The 20,545-nt window shown below is 39.4% G+C and overlaps 2 protein-coding genes across 3 annotated transcripts in view; one reads left to right on the top strand and one right to left on the bottom strand.

Moving 5' to 3' along the window:
• ETFDH (electron transfer flavoprotein dehydrogenase) overlaps positions 1-13,532 on the bottom strand; it is a 38,294-nt gene extending 24,762 nt beyond the window's left edge. Inside the window, exons 1-4 of one of the 2 annotated variants that reach the window (XM_003899316.5) lie at positions 13,170-13,532; positions 4,966-5,106; positions 2,678-2,907; positions 410-491 (exon numbers count right to left, since the gene is read on the bottom strand). In XM_003899316.5, coding sequence (XP_003899365.3) covers positions 410-491; positions 2,678-2,907; positions 4,966-5,106; positions 13,170-13,203 — 487 coding nt within the window. In that variant the 5' untranslated portion in view covers positions 13,204-13,532. Of the gene's footprint in view, positions 1-409; positions 492-2,677; positions 2,908-3,559; positions 3,757-4,965; positions 5,107-13,169 lie in introns of those variants that run through there. The other variant, XM_021938898.1, reaches the window with a different exon arrangement.
• Positions 13,526-19,014, top strand: C3H4orf46 (chromosome 3 C4orf46 homolog). Its single transcript, XM_003899319.5, has 2 exons — positions 13,526-14,041; positions 15,880-19,014. Exons 1-2 carry the CDS (start codon positions 13,856-13,858, stop codon positions 16,033-16,035), a joined length of 342 nt encoding a protein of 113 aa, XP_003899368.1. The 5' UTR covers positions 13,526-13,855; the 3' UTR covers positions 16,036-19,014.
• The last annotated feature ends 1,531 nt before the right edge of the window (positions 19,015-20,545 follow it).

The following is a 20,545-nucleotide window of genomic DNA, read 5'->3' on the forward strand; positions in this document are numbered from 1 at the left end:
TTTATAATTCTGACTTTTTATTGATAAGACATTACAAAAACATAAATACTTTAAAATCTCAAATCAGTATGTATTTCTACATAAGTGCTATATTGATGGTCACACCTTCAACTTATTTTCTACAATTTTGGCCTAGAGTTCTAATTTATTACATTACAAACAACATGAAAGCACTAAGTTAGAAATTCCTGCTTGGCTTACAAGGCTATCTCAATTCTTCTAGACTGGAAGTCAAAAGAACTGAGTTCTAGTCCTGCTTTCCCACCAGCTAGCTGTATAGCTTTGAATAAATCCTTCAAATATCTGGGCCTTAGGTCTCATCTGTAAAAGGAGGAAATTTTGCCAGATGAAATGTAGTTCCTTCCAGCTGTGGAATTCCATAGTTCTATGAATATTCACTATACCTTACCTGGAAGAATTGGCACAGGAATTCTGTATTTCTCTGTTAAAATTCCAAATCTGTCTTCTGTTACAGGAGTGTTAAGTGGAGCCTAGAAATAAAAGAAGAAAAAGAAATGTTTTTAGTTTATATTTGCAAGTGTAAACATAAATATAAAAAACTATAAAATGTACTCTGATGACAAAAAAAGAACTTGCCCCTAATTTTCTTTCGGCATTTCCTTTAGAAAACTTGTCACTCTAAATCCTTTCTCTGTCTGAGATGTATGGGAATCTTTTTTTTTTTCTTTTGAGACAGTGTCTCTGTCACCCAGGTTGGAGTGCAGTGGTGCAATCTTGGCCCACTGCAGCCTCTCCCTCCTGGGTTCAAATGATTCTCCTGCCTCAGCCTCCCAAGTGGCTGGACTTACAGGCACCTGTCACCATGCCCGGCTAATTTTTGTAGTTTTAGTAGAGAGGGGGTTTCACCATGTTGGCCAGGCTGGTCTCGAACTCCTGACCTCAAGTGATCCACCCCGCTTGGCCTCCCAAAGTGTTGGGATTACAGGCATAAGCCACCACACCCGGCCAGCTGGGAATCTTTTAAAAATCTAAATAAACGTCTTGCCAGTTTTGTATCACAGGAATATATCTCTTGGGAGTCTTGGAAACATCTTTGAAACGTGACCATTATGTCTTTTTGTCTCTGTGGAGAGGTGCTTGGCTCTAAGTTGAAACTTCCTGGTTGGTGAAAGGTAAGACAAATTTTATTTTCCTTTTGGATAAAGACAATTAACATGTTGTGACATTGTACCTGCTGAGTTTACATATTAAAAGGCACCAAAGGCTGTGTGTGATGGCTCACAGGCCTATAGTCCCAGCATTTTGGGAGGCTGAAGCCCGTGGATTTGAGCCCACATGGGAAAATCCCATCTGTACTAAAAAAATACAAAAATTAGCTGGGCATAGTGGCGCACACCTGTAATCCCAGCTACTGAGGGGGCTGAAGTGGGAGAATTACTTGAGCTGGGAGGTTGAGGCTGCAGAGAGTCATGATTGTGCCACTGTACTCCAGCCTGGGTGACAGAGTGAGACCCTGTCTCAAAAAAAAAGGTGCCAAAGCAATAAAGGCCTTTAACATGAAAAACATTTTCTATTAGAATTGATATTATATCAATGTTAATTCAATAATATCCATTTCTGATATAATATCGAAAGGATAAATTCGATTGGGTCCAATTAAAGTATTTCTAGTTTAAGGGAGCTTGATATTTCAGAAAGGAGAGCACAGATGAAATTTTTGGAATTCAATTTATTCCATATGGAAAGAATACAGATGATATTCATATTTTTTTTAATCTTTGCAAGTATATTCACAACCACTGAATAATCTAATCTTGGAGGTAGGACAGGTATAATATAACCTATCTTAGAGAAGAAAAAAATGACAGTCTAAGATTTTAACCAAATTCATACAAATTTTATTTAAGACAATAAAACTTGGACTTGGTCCTCTGGGTATCACACCTGTGGTTTTTCTGCTTCGGTTCTCAGAAGCCATATTAATATGTTTCTTTAGAAAATCTATCCTCTTTGGCTTTAGATATTGCATTGTCCCAGAAATTATTACTTTATTAAGAACAATCATACAAAGACTTAAAGAACAAGTTTAAAAATACTCTCAAAATACAAAATGCCTCCCAAGAAATATTCAAAGGTCTTCTCAAGTTATTATCTTCTCATATACCCATTACACAAATACACGTAGAAAGAATTACACAAAACTATTTGTTAATATCATAAATTACAATTCTGATATAAATTATTATTTTTTTAATTTAAAAAGTATATAATTATTCCCTAAGATAGAGTTACACGGGCTGGGCGTGATGGCTCATGACTGTAATCCCAGAGCTTTGGGAGGTCAAGATGGGTGGATCACCTGAGGTCAGGAGTTCGAGACCAGCCTGGCCAACACAGTGAAATAGTGGAACCCTGTCTCTACTAAAAATATAAAAAATTAGCTGGGTGTGGTGGCAGGTGCCTGTAATCCCAGCTACTAGGGAGACTGAGGCAGGAGAATCGCTTGAACCTGGGAGGTGGAGGTTGCAGTGAGCCGAGATCGCGCCATTGCACTCCAGCCTGGGCAACAAGAGCGAAACTCTGTCTCAAAAAAAAAGAAAAAAAAAAAAAAAAAGAGTTACATGAAAAGGGTTTTCTATATTCCAGTAATTTGGGAACAATTACTGAAATGCAATTACAAAAGATTAGACTTTGTATAAAACACAATTTTTCATACTCCCTTCTCTTTCCAGTCTGGGAAGAGTTCTTTAAAAGCAGCTGGATCAAGGCAAGCCCCTGAGAGAGTATGAGCTCCTATCTGGGCAGCTTTCTCCACTAGACACACACGGATATCCTTTTCATGTGCCGCAGCCAACTGTTTTAGACGAACAGCTGCAGAGAGCCCTGCAGGGCCTGCACCAACTATTACAACATCCGCTTCTTCTGCAAACCTTTCCATGTTCACTCCTGGGAGAAATAAAAATTCTGGGATTAATATGACCCAATAATCACATGATAAATTTTTTAACATGATAGTTAAAAAATATCCACTGTGCTTTAGAGCATTATTTATGGAAATTCTCCCTGTGTTTTGCACAATAATTATATTAAGCATATTACTGTATTAGTATGAGTATATTCTTAGGTTCTGTTCCAGTATATACTTTATTTCAGTTTCCATAAACTAATTCTTGGCTTTGAGATTTATTATTATACATTTAGCAAATATTTACTTGTCTAAAATACAGTCACAAGTAGCTTAATGACAGAAGTGCTTTCTGAGAAATATATCATTAGGCAATTTTGCCCTTTTGCAAACATCATAGAGTATACTTACACAAACTAGATTGTATAGCCTATGATACACCTAGGCAACAGGGTATAGACTGTTAGTCCTAGGCTACAAAGCTATATAGCATGTGACTATACTGCATACTGTAGGTAACTGTAACATAATAGTATTTATGTAACTAAACACATCTAAACACAGAAAAAGTACCAAATAAATACAGTATAAAACGTATATAGTATAAATAGAAATACATTAAAAATACAGTATGAAAAGTACAAAACACAGTATAAAAGATTTAAAAATGGTATATCTGTACAGGGTACTTACCATGAACAGAACTTACAGGACTGGAAGCTGTTCTTGGTGAGTGACTGAGTTGAGCAGTGAGAATGTGAAGGACAAGGACATTACACTACTATAGACTTCATAAACACTGTACACTTAGGTCACACTCAATTTATACAAAAATATTTTTGTCAATAAATTAAACTTAGCTTACAGTAATGTTTTTAGTTTATAAGCTTTTAAATGTTTTAAACTTTTTAACTCTCTTGTAATAACACTTAGCTAAAACACAAACACATTGTACAGCTGTACAAAAAGTGGTTTTATATCATTTTTCTGTAAGCTTTTTTCTATTTAAAAATTTTTTAGACTTTGTATAAAAAACAAGTTTTCATACCCCCTTCTCTTTCCAGTCTGGGAAGAGTTCTTTAAAAGCACCTGGATCAAGGCAAGCCCCTGAGGGAGTATGAGCTCCTATCTGGGCAGCTTTCTCCATTAAACACATACCTTTTAAACCTTTTTATTAAAAATTAAGATACATCCCAGCATTTTGGGAAGCTGGGGTGGGTGGATCACGAGCTCAGGAGATCGAGACCACCCTGGCTAACATGGTGAAACCCTGTCTCTACTAAAAATACAAAAAATTAGCTGGATGAGGTGGTGGGTGCCTGTAGTCCCAGCTACATGGAAGGCTGAGGCAGGAGAATGGCATGAACCTGGGAGGCGGAGCTTGCAGTGAGCCACTGCACTCCAGCCTGGACGACAGAGTGAGACTCTGTCTCAAAAAAAAAATAATAATTAAGACACAAACACACACATTAGTTAGGCCTACACAGGGTCAGGATCATCAGTATCTTCCACCTCCACATCTTCTCCCACTGGAAGGTCATCAAAGACAATAACACGCATGGGCTGTCATCTCCTATGCAAATGTTAGCTTCTTCCAGAATACCTCCTGAAGGACCTGCCTGTGTCCGTTTTACAGTTAACTTTTTAAAAAATCAAGTAAGAGTACACTCTAAAGTAATGACAAAAGTACAATACAGTAAATACATAAACCAGTAACAGTTGTTTATTATCATGTATTATGTACTGTACATAACTGTATATGGTATACTTTTAAAGAACTGGCAGTAGAGTATGTTTGTTTACATCAGACTCACCACAAAGAATTGAGTAATGTGTTGAGCTACGATGGTCTGGAAGCTATGTTCTAAAAGATGTCACTAGGTGATAGGAATTTTTCAGCTCCATTATAATGTCAAGGGATTACCGTCATAAATGTTGTCAAGTTGTTGACTGAAGTGTCATTATGCAGCACGTGACTTGGTAAAGCCATAAAATATTATTGGATGCTTTTAAGTTATGAAAAATATTATACTCTCCTCCACAAAATGAAACAAAGTATCCAGAAAAGTCTCAGGAATTGTACACAAATTATTACTTACCTTCCCATCTTTTGTCCTTATCCCGGGGATAAATAGTATAATGGGTAGTAATTCGAGGCACAGTAGAAGTTGAAGACCATCTTGTAGCACACAGAGGTAGATAATTTTTCTTAATTTTTAAGGCATGAAAGCACTGATATGCTGCACAAAAATTATGAAAATTATTATCTTCCTTAAAATTAGTTTTCCTCAGTAGACTGAAAAAATATAAGTGAATATTTATAAAGATTCATATATATTATAATAAAAATATAAATGAGTATAGTGAATTAGACTATACTCTTTCCTAGGTGAACAATTTGAATAGCTTTTTCTCATAAAGCAATGTTTTCAAATCTTAAATATTTTAAAACTAATAAACAAATTTATTCAATTTAGCTCATGTCAGGCTCATGGATTAGCCATGAAAGCTGAACACTTTGAGAGTAATACAGAGTAGTATAGTAACTGTGTAGGTCAATGGCTTTAAGCACAAACTTGGTTTTATGGTCAGGTTCTTTTTAAAATAAGCTGACCTACATATATGGCAGTAGCTGCTGCTGTTTCTTTTCTTTTTTTTTTTTGAGACAGAGTCTTGCTCTGTTACCCAGGCTGGAGTGCAGGGGTGCAATCTCGGCTCACCACAGCCTCTGCCTCCTGGTTTCAAGCGATTCTCATGCCTCAGCCTCCAGAGTATCCGGGACTACAGGTGTGCACCACCACACCCAGGTAATTTTTGGATTTTTTTTTTTTAGTAGAGACGGGGTTTTGCCATGTTGGCCAGGCTGGTCTCGAACTCCTGGCCTCAAGTGATCTGCCTGCCTCAGCCTCTAAAACTGCTGGGATTATAGGCATGAGCCACTGTGCCTGGCCACAGTATCTTCTGATATCCTTAAAAATGTGTACATTTTTGAGTCAGCAAAAAGTATTTTATGGAAATGAACAGAAATGTGCAAAGATTTATCTGCAAAAATGTTCACTGAACCTTCTCTGCTGTCCTCAAACCTTCAACTCTACCTTTTCTTTCCCTTATCCAGGGCAGGTACCCTAGCATCAAACCTCATAAAGACAGAGGCAATTAGATGGGAATTTTCTCAACTCCTTGGCAATAACTTCTAATATAATCTGTATTTGTGCCCATACTTTGTTCATTATCTCAGTTTATAGCAGGAGAGATGTCTTTTCTCCCATTGATTGTACTCAGTGAATATAGTGAAACAGACTATATTCTTCCCCACTGGGGTTAATCTTTCTAGCTGGATGATGAGGCTTATCTCTACCGTTGTCTTAGAGACATTCCTCCATCTGATCCCCTCCCTTCTGATCTTCAATTTTGACTCCCTTCTCAACCTCTGTTCTCCTTGATAATCATCCCTATCATTAAAAAAAGACAGAGAATCCTCCCACGAAACCACTCTTGACAGATATAAAAACCTATATTTGAAGCTATATTCATTAGAAGTCTGTTATAGGAGAGGGGATAGAATAATAAAAAAAAAAAAAGAATAAAGACTTCAGAAATAGTACACATACGTATATGGTACATAATAAAGATACCATTTCAAATTAGGGAGAAGAAATGGTTACTCATTAAATGGTGCAGAGATAGCCAGAAAGCCATTCAGGAAAAAAGTATACTCTGCTCCCTATGTCAAAATGAATTCTGTTTGATCGAAGATTTTATTAGGGAAAGTTCAAAGTAGAGAAGACTATGGTGGGCTGGGCACAGTGGCTCATGACTGTAAATCTCAGCTAAGGCAGGAGGACTGCATGAGGCCAGGAGTTCAAGATCAGCCTAGGCAATATAGCAAGACCTCTTCTCTACAGAAACAAAAAATAAAAAGTAAAAAAATTAGCTAGGTGTGGTGGTATGCACCTGCAGTCCTACCTACTCAGGAGGCTGAGGTAGGATGATCGCTTGAGCCCAGTAATTCGAGGCTGCAGTGAGCTAGGACCACGTCACTGTACTCCAACCTGGGCGACAACCACTTTGTCTCAAAAAAAAAAAAAAAAAGACGGTGATATATCCATAAATCTTTCAGTTTTCTCCTCCCTTTGAGTAGTGTGGGATGAACTTACTGGGTAGCTTCTAACAAGTAGAGAATGGAAAGTGAAAAATGTTAACTTTACAGTAGAGAAATATGGCAGATACCACTTTAAGCAAGTGGTCAAGTTTAACGCTACCAGCAATAAGACATATTGATACCATGTATCCCCTGATATGATGTGGTGAAAAGGGTTCTTTACCTCTGTGGTATTTATCCCCAAAAATCTTTAACCTCAGTCTAATCATGAGAAATCATCAGACAAACTCAGATTGAGGGACATTCTACAAAATGCTCGACCAGTACATATCAAAAGTGTAAAGGTCTTGGGACACAAGAAAACACAGAGGAACTGTCAAACTGAAGTAGACTATGGAGACCTGCCAACTAAAGGCAACCTTGTGCTCTGGACTGGATCCTGGACCAGAAAAAGAAGATCTGAATAAAATCTGTAGTTTAATTAACTTTATTTCATCAATGTTAATATTTTAGTTTTGATAAATATACTATGGTTATATAAGACATTAAGCTCAGCAAAGGGCATATGGGAACTCAGTACTATCTTTGCAACTCATCTGTAAATCTAAAACTATTTCAAGGTTAAAAGCTGAAAAAAAGATTATGGTGATAAGAAAGATCAAACCCAAATATAAGAGCTAAAACCATAAAACTTTTTGAAGACATGAGTGTAAATCTTTGTGACCTTGTGTAAACCAAAAATAAAATTCTAAGCCCCTAAACCAACTGAATGGACTCTCCTCTTGGCCAAGGGGATTCCAAAGAAACTCAAAAAAGTAGTTCATGCCATGATGGTAAGTGGGGGGTCAGACATGCCTCATTATACCCTCTCCCTTTTAGAGTTCAGACATAACTGACCATCATTAACATTAATATCAAAATCCTAAGACTGACAGAACAGACTCTTTGTAGCAATAGGATACCAACTCCAACCTGACTCTGGTATAACATCACATGACAACAGGCCCTAGAGGAAATCAAAGTATTGTACCCCAAAATATATTTCTTGGACATAATTTTTGGATTGGCCCTGTAAAGCTGTCTCTTGTGAGGAAAATTTACACTCTGTGGAGAATTCTCTTCCCTTTCTTGGCCCTTTCCTGATCTAGAAGAGATTTAACTAAGAGTCTGATACCTTTTAAGGCAAGCTTGTCCAACCTGGAGCCCATGGGCAGCATGTTGCCCAGAATGCCTTTAAATGTGGCCCAACACAAATTCGTGAACTTTGAGATGTCCTGCCTTTCCAGGCCAAGCCAATGTAAACCTTACACGTATTGATAATGTCTTTGCCTGTAACTTCTCTCCCTAAAATGTGTAAAATCAAGCTGTAACCCAACCACCTTGGGAACATGTTCTCAGGACCTCCTGAGGCTGTATAATGGGTCATGGTCCTCACATTTGGCTCAGAATTAATATCTCCAAATAGTTTACGGAGTTTGGCTTTTTCATCAACACTTGGGCTAGGCAATGGTTTCTTTGATAGAACAACCAAAAACACAAGCAACAACAAAAAATACAGTTAAATTGCACTTCATCAAAATTAAAACCTGTTGTGCGCCAAAGAATACCATCAAGAAAGTGAAAAGATAGCCCATGGAATGGAAGAAAATATTTTCAAATCATATATCTGATAATGGACTTATATTTAGAATACATAAAGAACTCCTATACCTAGTAATAAAAAGACAAATAACCCAATTAAAAAGTGGGCAAAGGATCTGAATAGACACTTGTTCAAAGATGATATACAAATGGCCAATAAGTACATGAAAAGACGCTCAGCAGCATTCGCCATCAAGGAAATGCAAACCAAAGCCACATGAGATACTACTTTATATCCACTAGCATGGCTATAGTCAAGAAGACAAGTAATAATAAAACCACCTTTGCAAAACTTATAACAGATAAAATTATTACAGTGAAAGAGATCTGATCTAACTGACTCCATCTTGCTTCTAAACTCCAAGTAGTCCTTGTTCATTCCTGGGAGTAGGCTGAATTAACTTTGGGAGTTTATAGTTTAATTGTGAAACAAAGACAATCACAGCCCTTTCCCAGGACAAACCCCCTTCCTTCCTGGGGACCAGACTGTCTTTGCAGGACTAACAAATTAGCTACAAGATTAGAAATTATGGTTTAAGAGTCATGCAGCTGGAGGTGGCAAGATTCTGAACCTTCCCAAAGTGTTCCCGGCGATAACATCACTATTTTAAAATCTAGGATCACTACTTGAGATATTTTGCAGATCCTGCACTTGATGGATCAGCTGGCACCACCCAGATCAATGAACTGGCTCATCTGGTCGTGTGGTTCCCACTCCGGAACTGACTCAGTGCAAGAGGACAAACTCATCTCCCTACGATTTCATCTCTGATCTGACCAATTGGCACTCCCCATTTTCTGACCCCCTCTACTCATCAAATTATCCTTAAAATCCCCAGTCTCCAAGTTTTCGGGGAGACTGATTTGAGTAATAATAAAACTATGGTCTCTTGTACAGCCGCCTCTGTGTGAATTAAACTCCTTCTCTATTCTAATTATCCTGTTTTGATAAATTGGCTCTGTCTGGGTAGTGGGCAAGGAGAACCCCTTGGGCAGTTTCAATAACAAGAGTTAGCAAGGATGTGGAAGAACTGGAACCCTCATATACTCCTGGGGAATGTAAAAATGATGCAGTCTCTTTGAAAAACAGTCTGGCAGTTCCTCAAAAGGTTAAACATGGAGTTTTCATATGACCCATTCCTAAGTCTATCCCTAAGATAATGAAAACATACTTCCACACAAAAACTTGCACATGAATGTTCCTAGCTGAACTTTTTATTTTTCTTTTTTTTTTTTTGAGACAGGGTCTCACTCTGTCACCAAGGGTGGAATGCAGTGATGTGATCATGGCTTACTGAAGCCTTGACTTTCCAGGCTTAAGTGATCCTCCCACCTCAGCCTCCTGAGTAGCTAGGGCTACAGGTGCATGCCACCATGCCCGGCTAATAGTTTCTATTTTTTTGTAGACAAGCAGTCTCACTGCGTTGTGTAGGCTAGTCTCAAAATCCTAGGCTCGAGCAATCTGCCTGTCTCAGCCTCCCAAACTGCTGGGATTACAGGTGTGAGCCACCACAGTTGGCCAATAGCTGAATTATTTATAACAGCCCAAAAGTAGAAACAACTCAAATGTCGATCAATAAATGGTAAAAAGTAATATATCCAAATAATGAAATATTTAGCAATAAGAAGAAATTGAATACTGATATATGCTACCACATAGAAGAACTCTGAAAACAAAAAGTTATGTGAAGGAAGCCAGTCACAAAAAGACAGCATAGTATGTGCTTCCATGTATACGAAATATTCAGAATAAGGTAGTCTATAGAGACAGAAAGTAGATTAACTGTTGTCTAAGGCTGGAAGGGGCTTGGGAGTGAATACAGAGTTTCTTTTTGGGGTGATGAAAATGTTCTAAAATAGACTGCAGTGATGGTTACACAACTCTGACTATACTAAAAAACCACTGAATTGTACACTTTAAATAGTATATATTGTATGGTTTGTGACATATCTTATTAAAGTTTATTAAAGCTGTTATAAAAAAGAACATTTATAGCCACACACAAAAATGTTATGAAGAAAACAGGTAATTTTTTTTTTTCGAATCTAGGATTTTCAAAGTTATTTTCTAAGAATGATAAAAATCTAAAAAGTTATAATATCACTAGACTAAAAATTTAAACCATTTATGTGACCAAAAAAGGGTAAAAATATAAATGTCTTTAGTTGTCTGTATTCTCCAGCAGATAGCACGCTCCAAAAGCATTGACCTTGTTGTATGTGAAAACCTAATGTTAGGTATACATATTTGTTGACTAAATATTAGATAGTCGTTTTTGTACTTTCCTTCACTAGAGCATTCATTTATGATTGACACATGGTACTATAAAAGATTAATGCTTTTCAGAGTCATTTTCTGTGAAAAGGCAAATATTTTAGACAATAAAAATCTGTTTGGTCATCTTTTTAAAAAGTGGCAAAGAAATGAATTTACTTATGCATACTAAAAACTATAGCATTGGGGCCAGACGTGGTGGCTCATGCCTATAATCCCAGCATTTGGGAGGCTGAGTTAGGAGGATCACTTGGGGCCGGGAATTTGAGACCAGCCTGGCCAACATGGCAAAATCCCGTCTCTACTAAAAATACAAAAATTAGCCAGGCATGGTGGTGGGCGCTTGTGATCCCAGGTACTAGGGAGGCTCAGGCATGAGAATCACTTGAATCCGGGAGGCAGAGGTTGCAGTGAGCTGAGATTACATCACTGCACTCCAGCCTGAGCAACAGAGCAAGACTGTATCAAAAAATAAAAAAACAAAAAAACTATATATTGGGAACACTTTTTAAGCCTTAGATAACTATTCACCTATCCTAAGTTTTGGAAAAAAAAGTATATTAAATACATAAAGATATTCTAGAACTCAGTTCAAGAGTTCAAATACACTATAATGAATATTTAAAATAGTTTCCAATGCATTGTAGTTTAGTGTACAGAAGTTATTTACTTCTGAAAACTGATGATTGACATATGACAAACTGTATTTCTACTGCCTGTATAGCTACTGATTTTCTTGAGAATAATTGGAACTGTGTAGTCTGAATTTCTCCAAAGGATTGGAAAAAAAAGTCACAATCTTTACCCCTTTTCTGAAAACACATCTGTTATCTCACTTTAGAGATTTAAATATTCAGTCTCCTTGGTTGAGAAGAGAGGTCACAAAGTCCACCGAACTCATAGCATCACCATATCAAAGTCACACTGCTGGCACATTGGTGTCTACCTCTTTCATGCCAGCAGGCTATGAAAATGGCAATGAATTGCCATCCAAAGAAAACAGAAATGGTAGTGGAATTTGGTTAGCACTGGGCTCAAGGCTGATTGCACCTAAATTAGGCTCTAAAGCAGATAGCACCTGACTAATGTTCCAAACACCATCTTATCCATACATTAAGTGCAGCAAAAAATGCATGGGCGACATGAAATTTAAACAAAGTTCTAATTTCTTAATATATGGAAGCCAAATTTAACAAAATTCTACTTTCATGAAATTTCATAAGAATATCCTTGAATTTTTAATATTTATACTTATTCTACCACCAAAACTTAAGTAAACTAAAGATTTTAAAAAAATAAAGCCAGTTATGACAGAATATGAGATCCTTTAGGGAACTTTTCTGTTTGAATTAACGACAACAACAAAAATTTAAGTAAAACTTTAAAAAGACCATCCAACTTCATCTGTCATGATAGTTCAAAGAATACCCATAACACGATAAGGCCCTTAGAGTTAATTTAATTTTATTTTTTTGAGACGGAGTCTGGCTCTGTCACCCAGGCTGGAGTGCAGTAGTGCGATCTCGGTTCACTGCAACATCCACCTCCAGGTTCAAGTGATTCTCCTACCTAAGCTTCCAGAGTAGCTGGGATTACAGGCGTGGGCCACCACGCCCAGCTAATTGTTGTATTTTTAGTAGAAATGGGGTTTCAAAATGTTGGCCAGGCTGGTCTAGAACTCCTGACCTCAGGTGATCCACCCGCCTCGGCTTCCCAGAGTCCTGGGATTACAGGCGTGAGCCACCGCGCCCAGCCCTTAAAGTTAATTTTAGACAACGCAGAAAAACTCCTGGTTCCAGATACACTCAGGAGACTTGGTCAACATATGAATGTCAACCATGATGTGACAGATCAGACTTCAATCTCTTTAGACTGAACTAGGACGGCTGCGAAGACGAAAGTCAGGTCAGGACAGGGAGAAAAATTGGGCAAATACGATTTTTTTTTTTTCCATTTCCAACAAAGGTTTGAGGATTAGAACCAGGATTCAGGATTCAGGAGTCCACCGAGGTATGTGTGTGCTGACAGGTGGTGGTGGTGCGGAGGACGTGTTGACAAGTTTTCCCCGCCCTTGACCTTTAGCCTAGATATTAATTCTTCCAACTGGGGCAACCGGAGGGAAGAAGCCAGGGTCCACTATCAAGCTGACAGAGCGTGACCTTTGCTCTAGATAGCCTGAGAAAGCTGATGAGAGAAGGTGCGAGAGGTGCCTACAGCCCCCAGGACCGGCCTTGTCCCTTTTGCCCTAACTCCTCCACTTAACCCCACCGCCCATTCCCTCTCACCGGGGCAGGACAGCTTGGCTAGCGGCACCAGCATGTTCGAAGTCACCAGGACTCTCGGTCGGACACAACAGGACTGTCCGCTGCTCGCGGCGGGCGCTGGACCTCTAGGCCGCGGGGGGCGCCATCACCTGCCGGAAAGCAAGAACTCTGCTGCAGTTCGCCTCCCCGCTCTGCTGACCGCTCTTGCTTCACTGCGTTCCCGCCTCCTTCTCGCTCTGCGCCGGCGCCATGGATGACGCGGCGGCCAGCCGAGGCTTCTGGGTCATGTACCAAACCAGGGAAAGATAAGAGACTCCAAGTCCCAGCCGGGGCGCGGTGAAACAGCCAGAGCGCGGCCAGAGGGGTCCACGAATCTCACAGCACAACACACGCGCAGTGAAAGGCAGCAGAAGGCGGGGCGACGCGCACGGCTTCCTGGGAGGTGTAGTCTTCTATACGCGCGCCCTTCGAGCCCCACTGGAGGCTCGCGCAGGATCCGTGAGCGGCCTAAGGTGAACTGACTCATATGATTGGCTGTCCCGAAAAATGAAAAGTCTTTGTGGTCCAGGGCTGAGACCCACGAGGAGACGGGGCGGGATTTCTGGCGCTAAGAGGCGGGGCCTCTCGGCTTTGGGCGCGAGTGGTTAAAAGACAGTTGGTGTCGGTTCGGCTGCTCGGGCCGGATTCCGCGGTCACAGCCCTTCCCCATGGCAGACGCTGAGGAGCTGCAGGTTTCTTCGCCGCCGCCGCCGCCTCCCTCTTCTCCCTCCTCTTCAGACGCCTCTGCAGCATCTTCCCCGGGCGGCCCAGTGAGTTTGGGCTGGCCAGTTCCGAGCAGGAGCAGCGGCGGAACGGTGGACCCGCTGGAGGAAGTGGAGCTGCAGATCGGAGATGTGAGTGTGGTGTCGGGACCGCGTCCCCCCTCGGCGCCTCTGGGAAGATTGGCGGCGGCGGGGCTCGCGTGGCTAGGGAGTCCCCCAATCCCCACGACCCGGGACGACCAGCCCTTCTGCGCCCCAGAGCGTGAGTGCAGGAAGCCGGGAGAATGCCAGCAGCTGAAGTGCTACCCCTCTCTGAGGGTTCCCCCTTTAGATTTGGTGGTGAGGAGTCTTAAGGGGTTATCCCTCCTCCCGCCCCACCCCTTACTGGTTTCTTTTTGTCTCGCCTTCTGATTTCAATCATCCGCAGTAACCCGAAGCCACGCAGCTGTGTGCTGCCTGTTGCTGGCTCTCTTTGCCTCTTCTTCTCCCATCGGAGAATAGTTTTCACTGCATGGGTTTGCTGGCTGGCTGTGGGTGCTTAGGATCAGGCTGTGATTTCTTTCCATGGGACTTAGAGCCTGCTGTTCTAGTAGTTGGCTACTTGCCCAGGGACAGCTGATAATGCCATTGTCTGCCCCAGGTCCGCTTAGCGCTGGACCCAGCTTGAAGGGTTTAGGTCACGTGGATTGGCTTCATTGACGGTTTAGTTCAGGACTCCTCCCTTTGTAGGATTGCTAGAATGCATACTTAGGATAGTTTCTATTAAATCTCGAATCCCCAGAAACTAGCATCTCACCTCCCAACCCTAACTCACACACCACTGGAGGGGAGAAGATAGGGAAGGGGAGTTTTATGTTCTCTTGAGTGGGTCAAGTGGAATGAGGTATGTAGGGTGTAACCTTCTGGGAGAGTTCTGTGGCCTGACCTTTCCTGCAGATTGGAAACTAGGGGATGAACCAGATTATCTCATTGCTTCCGCAAGTATTTTTTTAAGGATGACTTAAGTGCTTATCCAGCTTTTATTTTTGCAGAACAAACTGATTGCAAGTAAATATGTAGAATGAAGTGCTAATGTGTTATTTAGAAACAATGTTTTATTTTATATCATCGGTGAAGAAAACGTTTGGCTGAAAAGTGAATTTTCCACCAGGAGCTGAGTGTTTTCTGCATTTGTGTGTGATTTTTTGATGTTATTTGTCAGAGCTTAGAGTTTCTGTTCTTTGATCTATACATTTTCATTGTTTGAAGTGTTCACAGGTCAGTGCCCATGTTACCCAAGTAGCAGTAAGAATTATTTATGATGAAATCCCTCAGATACTTCTGGCACTTAGTGTCAAGGAGTCCAAGTTATCTTGTTGAGCTGAGACTCCAGTGTATTTTGATAGAAAACAACAATACTGGACCAAGCGCTGTGGCTCACGCCTGTAATCCCAGCACTTTGGGAGGCCGAGGCGGGCGGATCACTGAGGTCAGGATTCGAGACCAGCTTGATCAACATGGAGAAACCCTGTTTTTACTAAAAATACAAAATTAGCCGTGCGTTGTGGCGCATGCCTGTAATCCCAGCTACTTAGGAGGCTGAGGCAGGAGAATCGCTTGAACCCGGAAGGCAGAGGTTGCAGTGAACCAAGATCACGCCATTGCGCTCCAGCCTGGGAAACAAAAACGAAACTCCATCTCAAAAAAAAAAAAAAAAAAAAAAAAGAAAAGAAAAAAAAATACTGATTTGTCATGTCTCAGACATAATGGATATTTTTCTAGCAGACTTGTTTCTTCAAAGTCTACTCAATATTAAATAATTTTCTTAGGTTCCCTGAAAGAGCCAGTGCTTTAGTTTGAAAATTGATTACTTTTAAAGAAAATAACATGGGCATTGGATTCAAAGCCTTAAGCTTTTTTAGACTACTTATAAAATGAGATGAGAATTTTAAAAATAAAATTATGTCTGAGTTATTTTTTGTTTGTTTTAGGCAGCCTTTTCATTAACCAAACTTCTTGAAGCCACATCTGCAGTATCAGCTCAAGTGGAAGAACTTGCCTTCAAATGTACGGAAAATGCACGATTCCTTAAAACATGGCGAGACCTCTTGAAAGAAGGCTATGATTCTTTGAAACCTGATGACTAATTTGGCATAGTTCGTTGTTTAATAATGACTGCAATCATTCAGACTTCTTATGTCATATTTGTACATGTACCACACGTATAGAATGACCTCTGTCCAGGAGTTCTGTATATACTCAGAATGAAATTTTTCTTGGTTTTCTTGGCTTTTGTGAAAGCAGAATACCGATGCTGTTTTTGTTGCGGACCAGTACTTGTTTGTCCTTAAATACTTTATGCCTCTGAACTTTCATAGAGTCCTTTTTGAAAGTTAACTTCATCAATAGATGGTTAATATTAATAGAGCCACAATGCTATCATTAGCAAACTAGGTAGACCATTATTTGTTTTGCAACAAGATGCTAAGCATGGCAGAGTTTGAAATTGCGTTTCATCTTAAGGACCAAGGGGGGAGGTAACTTTAAGGTTGCCAGTGGTGGATCCAGCTCCATTAGGCTAAGTTGTCTACAGCTAAGGATTGTGTCTTTATTCTATATCCCCAGCACCTAAAACAGGTTCACACAGCACTCACTGAATGTTTGTTGAATAAAAGAGTTAACAAACATAATTAAAAGCTTTTTTCTTCCTATATTTAGCATGAAGACTGTCATTGTTTCTTTAGAAAATGTATGAATCTGAACTTTATTGACTTGAAGAAAAACATTCTTTTTTTTAACAGAGATTTGGACTTTGATGATAGGTTTTAAAATATATGATAAATATTTTTTGTACTTTTTTTTTTTTTTAAAGACTTTACTTCAGAAAAAGGAGACTATCTAGAAAGAATGCATATTTTTTCCCTATTTATTTCTGTGGTTACTGCTTTTGCAGTTTAACCGTGTTTGTATTTGATATTTGTATATGTTTGATGGCTATTTTTAAGGTGCCTTATCAGATTTATGGCTCTGTGCTATTACTTTTTGAGCTTTGCAGGTTGTATACATAATAATTCTAAAGAAGTTACTTTGTTTGCAATGCATCAAATTTAAATGATGTGATTTTTTTTTTTTTTTGTATTATTTGACCTTAGTGACAGTGTTCTATTTTGCGTCTTGTATATTATGTTGCTTTTGGTGTTTTGTGTTCCGTGTCAACGATTAAGCCAACTAATTCTCCACCATATATAACTTCTGGACATCTTTGATATGACATCTTAATTCTTTGTAGATATGGAGAGATGTACAGAACTATATTCTAACGCCCAGCAATGGGGCTATGAGAGGGGACAGATGGATGGGCAAAGAATAGTTTTGTTTAACATATTAGGTCATAGTTCTTGATTAGTATTTTTAGTTAAAGATCACACATAGGGTGTGATTTCTATACCAAAATGCTTATTTCAGTATTAGAAAAATATTCTTACATGTCCTGAAATATGCTTATTTCACTATTAGAAAAATATTCTTACATGTCCTGAAAATTGCAGTTTTTAAAATGTGTAAAAATAAATTCTTATTAAAAGCACATTTTATTTCCATTTCTTTGGATTCATTACCTTAAAACTTTTTACTGACATATTTCAAAGATACAGGAGAGGCAAATGAGTTCAAGAAAATCCATGTATTTCTACCATGCAGATGTAATAAATGTCAGGATTTGGCTATATTTTCTTCAGACACACATATATATGTAATTGCAAATATTTGATACATTTGAAGTTCATTTTGTTACCTCTTTGATCCTGTCCCCTTCCTCCCTCCCTAGAGTCCCCAGAGGTGGCATATATTCTAGCGTGTGTTTTTATATTTTTAATACAAATATATTTTTTAAAAGCGCTATAAAATACTGTTTTATGTATGTGGTAGCCAGCCTCCAGATGGCACCAGTGATCCCTGGCCTCCTGGTGTTCATGCCCCGTATAGCCTTCTCCTGCATTTTATAGTGCTGACTTTTGTAACTACCAGGATATTGAGCAAGTGCAGTGTGTGATTTCTGAGGCCATATCTTTTACTCCTTTTTTTTTTTTTTTTTTAAGAGACAAGATCTCACTCTATTGCTCAGACTGAAGTGTGGTGGCAGGATCATAGCTCACTGTAACCTTAAACCTGGACTCAAACGATCCTCCCATCTCGCCGCCTCCTAAAGCACTGGGATTACAGGCATTTTTGCTCATTTTTCTCTTTTGTTTTTTTACTTGTCTGTTTTTAGATATTACATATTTTGAATACTAATAATCTGTTATGTATGTTTCAACTATCTTTTTTAGTCTGGTTTGTCTTCATATTTTGGTTATGAAATCTTGAATTTTTAAATTTTAATGTAATCTTACCAATCTTTCATAATGATTTGCTTTTTCTGGTTTTTGTATAGGAAATGTCATAAAAATAGTCTTATTCAGCCTTCCAAAAGTTAAAAAATTTTTGTTTTTAACATTTAGATGCTTAATCCAACTGAAATTTGTTTTCGTTTATGGCATGATTTTGGAATCTTGTTTTAATTATTTTTGCACATTTATAGCTGTTCCTCTGAGTATCATTGTTTCAAGTGCAACATCTGTCATGCAGTTACTGTATAAGGGCCAGATTCTGACCTTTCTGTTCTTTTGATCTGAAGGAAATTTGAACATGCCACCCCCAAATGTGCTGATTTGGCATACTGATTATTTCAAGCTAAAGGTACTTGAGAAACAGTAGTTGCAGAAATGGCTATCTTAACTGTCCTTTCCTACCTGTAGCAAGCCATACAGACTTCTTTGAGAAAGATGCTTTCCTGATATCAAGATGAGAAGATGGCTCTAATCAGCTGAGACAGTACCAGAGGAATCTGCAAACAAACCTTACTGTTAGTTTCTTGCCATACGTTTACCTTCCCACAGTTTCTGCCTCTGGAAGCCTAAAACTGCTTTCCTTTGTCTGTCACACTTCTCTGAAATGTATTCTTTGTGGAAGATGCTATATAATCCAGAGTTCTAAGCCACTACCTGTGTTTTACCTTTTCATTGAGTTTTCTCCTGTGTGATATACACTGTATATATTAATAAAATTACTTGTTTTTCTCTTGTTAATCTGTCTTTTGTTATAGGAATCTGTCCCAACTATGAGCTTGTGAGGCTTGAGGAGAAATTGTATTTCCTCCACTACAGATTTATTTGATTAACTCCATGATAAAACTGAATCTGTCTTTCCCTGTAAGAAAAGCAAAAACATGTTACTGATTTCTAATTCTATTGAGTTATGGTCAACTTAGGACAACTGCTGGTTTCAGGTAGTGAGCTTTCTATGGGCACTTTTTAGGAGTTTATAGTTAGACCTTTTTATATTTCTATTTGCTTCATTGGAGAGGTTGGGGAAGAGCTGAAAGCATAAGTATTTTCTCAAAGACTTAAGAATTTGTTTTTAACTTAGTAAGTAGCCCATCACCAGCCCTATGCAAACCCCAAAGGAATGATATAAATTTTTTTTGAGACAAATTCTTGCTCTGTTGCCTAGGCTGAAGTGCAGTGGTGTGATCTTGGCTCACTGCAACTTCTGCTTCCCAGTTCAAGCGATTCTCCTGCCTCAGCCTCCCTACTAGCTGGGATTACAGGTGTGCGCCAGCACGTCCGGCTGATTTTTGTATTTTTAGTAGAGACGGGATTTCACCATATTGGCCAGGCTGCTCTTGAACCCCTGACCTCAGGTGATCCATTTGCCTCGGCCTCTCAAAGTGCTGGGATTACAGGCGTTAGCCACTGCGTCCAGCTGATGTAAATTTTTTAAAGCCTCAAGAGACTAAAGTAAGTAAGATGAAATACTTAACATTAAAAAAAATGTGTTTCGTTTCAAAAATTCTGAGTTTGAAAGATGTGCCAGGTACTATGTTAAGAGCTTTATGGTGGGGCATGGATCACGCCTGTAATCCCTGCACTTTGGGAGTCTGAGGCGGGTGGATCACCTGAGGTCAGGAGTTTGAGACCAGCCTGGCCAACATGATGAAACCCCATCTCTACTAAAAATACAAAAACATTAGTCGAGCATGGTGGCGGGTGCCTGTAATCCCAGCTTCTCTGGAGGCTGAGGCGGAAGAATCGCTTGGACCCAGGAGGTGGTGGTTGCAGTGAGCTGAGATTGCGCCACTGTACTCCAGCCTGGGCAACAAGAACAAAACTCTGTTTCAAAAAAAAAAAAAAGCTTTTTTCATGTAACCATATCAGTTCTTTGAGGAAAGTGTCATTACTGTTTACCGAAACAGGCTGAGATAAAATATGCCTGTGAGTCTTGACACCAAAACTGGTATGCTTGTCTACACCACACCTAGCCACCTAGCTAGACTTACTAATACTCAGGCTTATCATATTATTTACTCTCCCCATGTGTGATGGTTAATTTTATGTTTCAACTTGACTGGGCTACAGATCCCTAGATATTTGTTTAGATAATGTTCTCACTTTTTCAGTCAGGATGTTTTTGGATGAACCCAACATGTAAATCAGTGGACTGAGTAAAGCGGATTGCCCTTCCTAGTGTGCCTTGTGACTATCCTATCCCTAGAAGGCCTGAATAGAACAAAGGGCTGACCCTCCCCCAGCAAGGGAGAAATCCGCCTGAAGGCCTGGC

The sequence above is a fragment of the Papio anubis genome, chromosome 3 (genome assembly GCF_008728515.1).
Source record: "Papio anubis isolate 15944 chromosome 3, Panubis1.0, whole genome shotgun sequence".
NCBI lineage: Eukaryota > Metazoa > Chordata > Mammalia > Primates > Cercopithecidae > Papio > Papio anubis.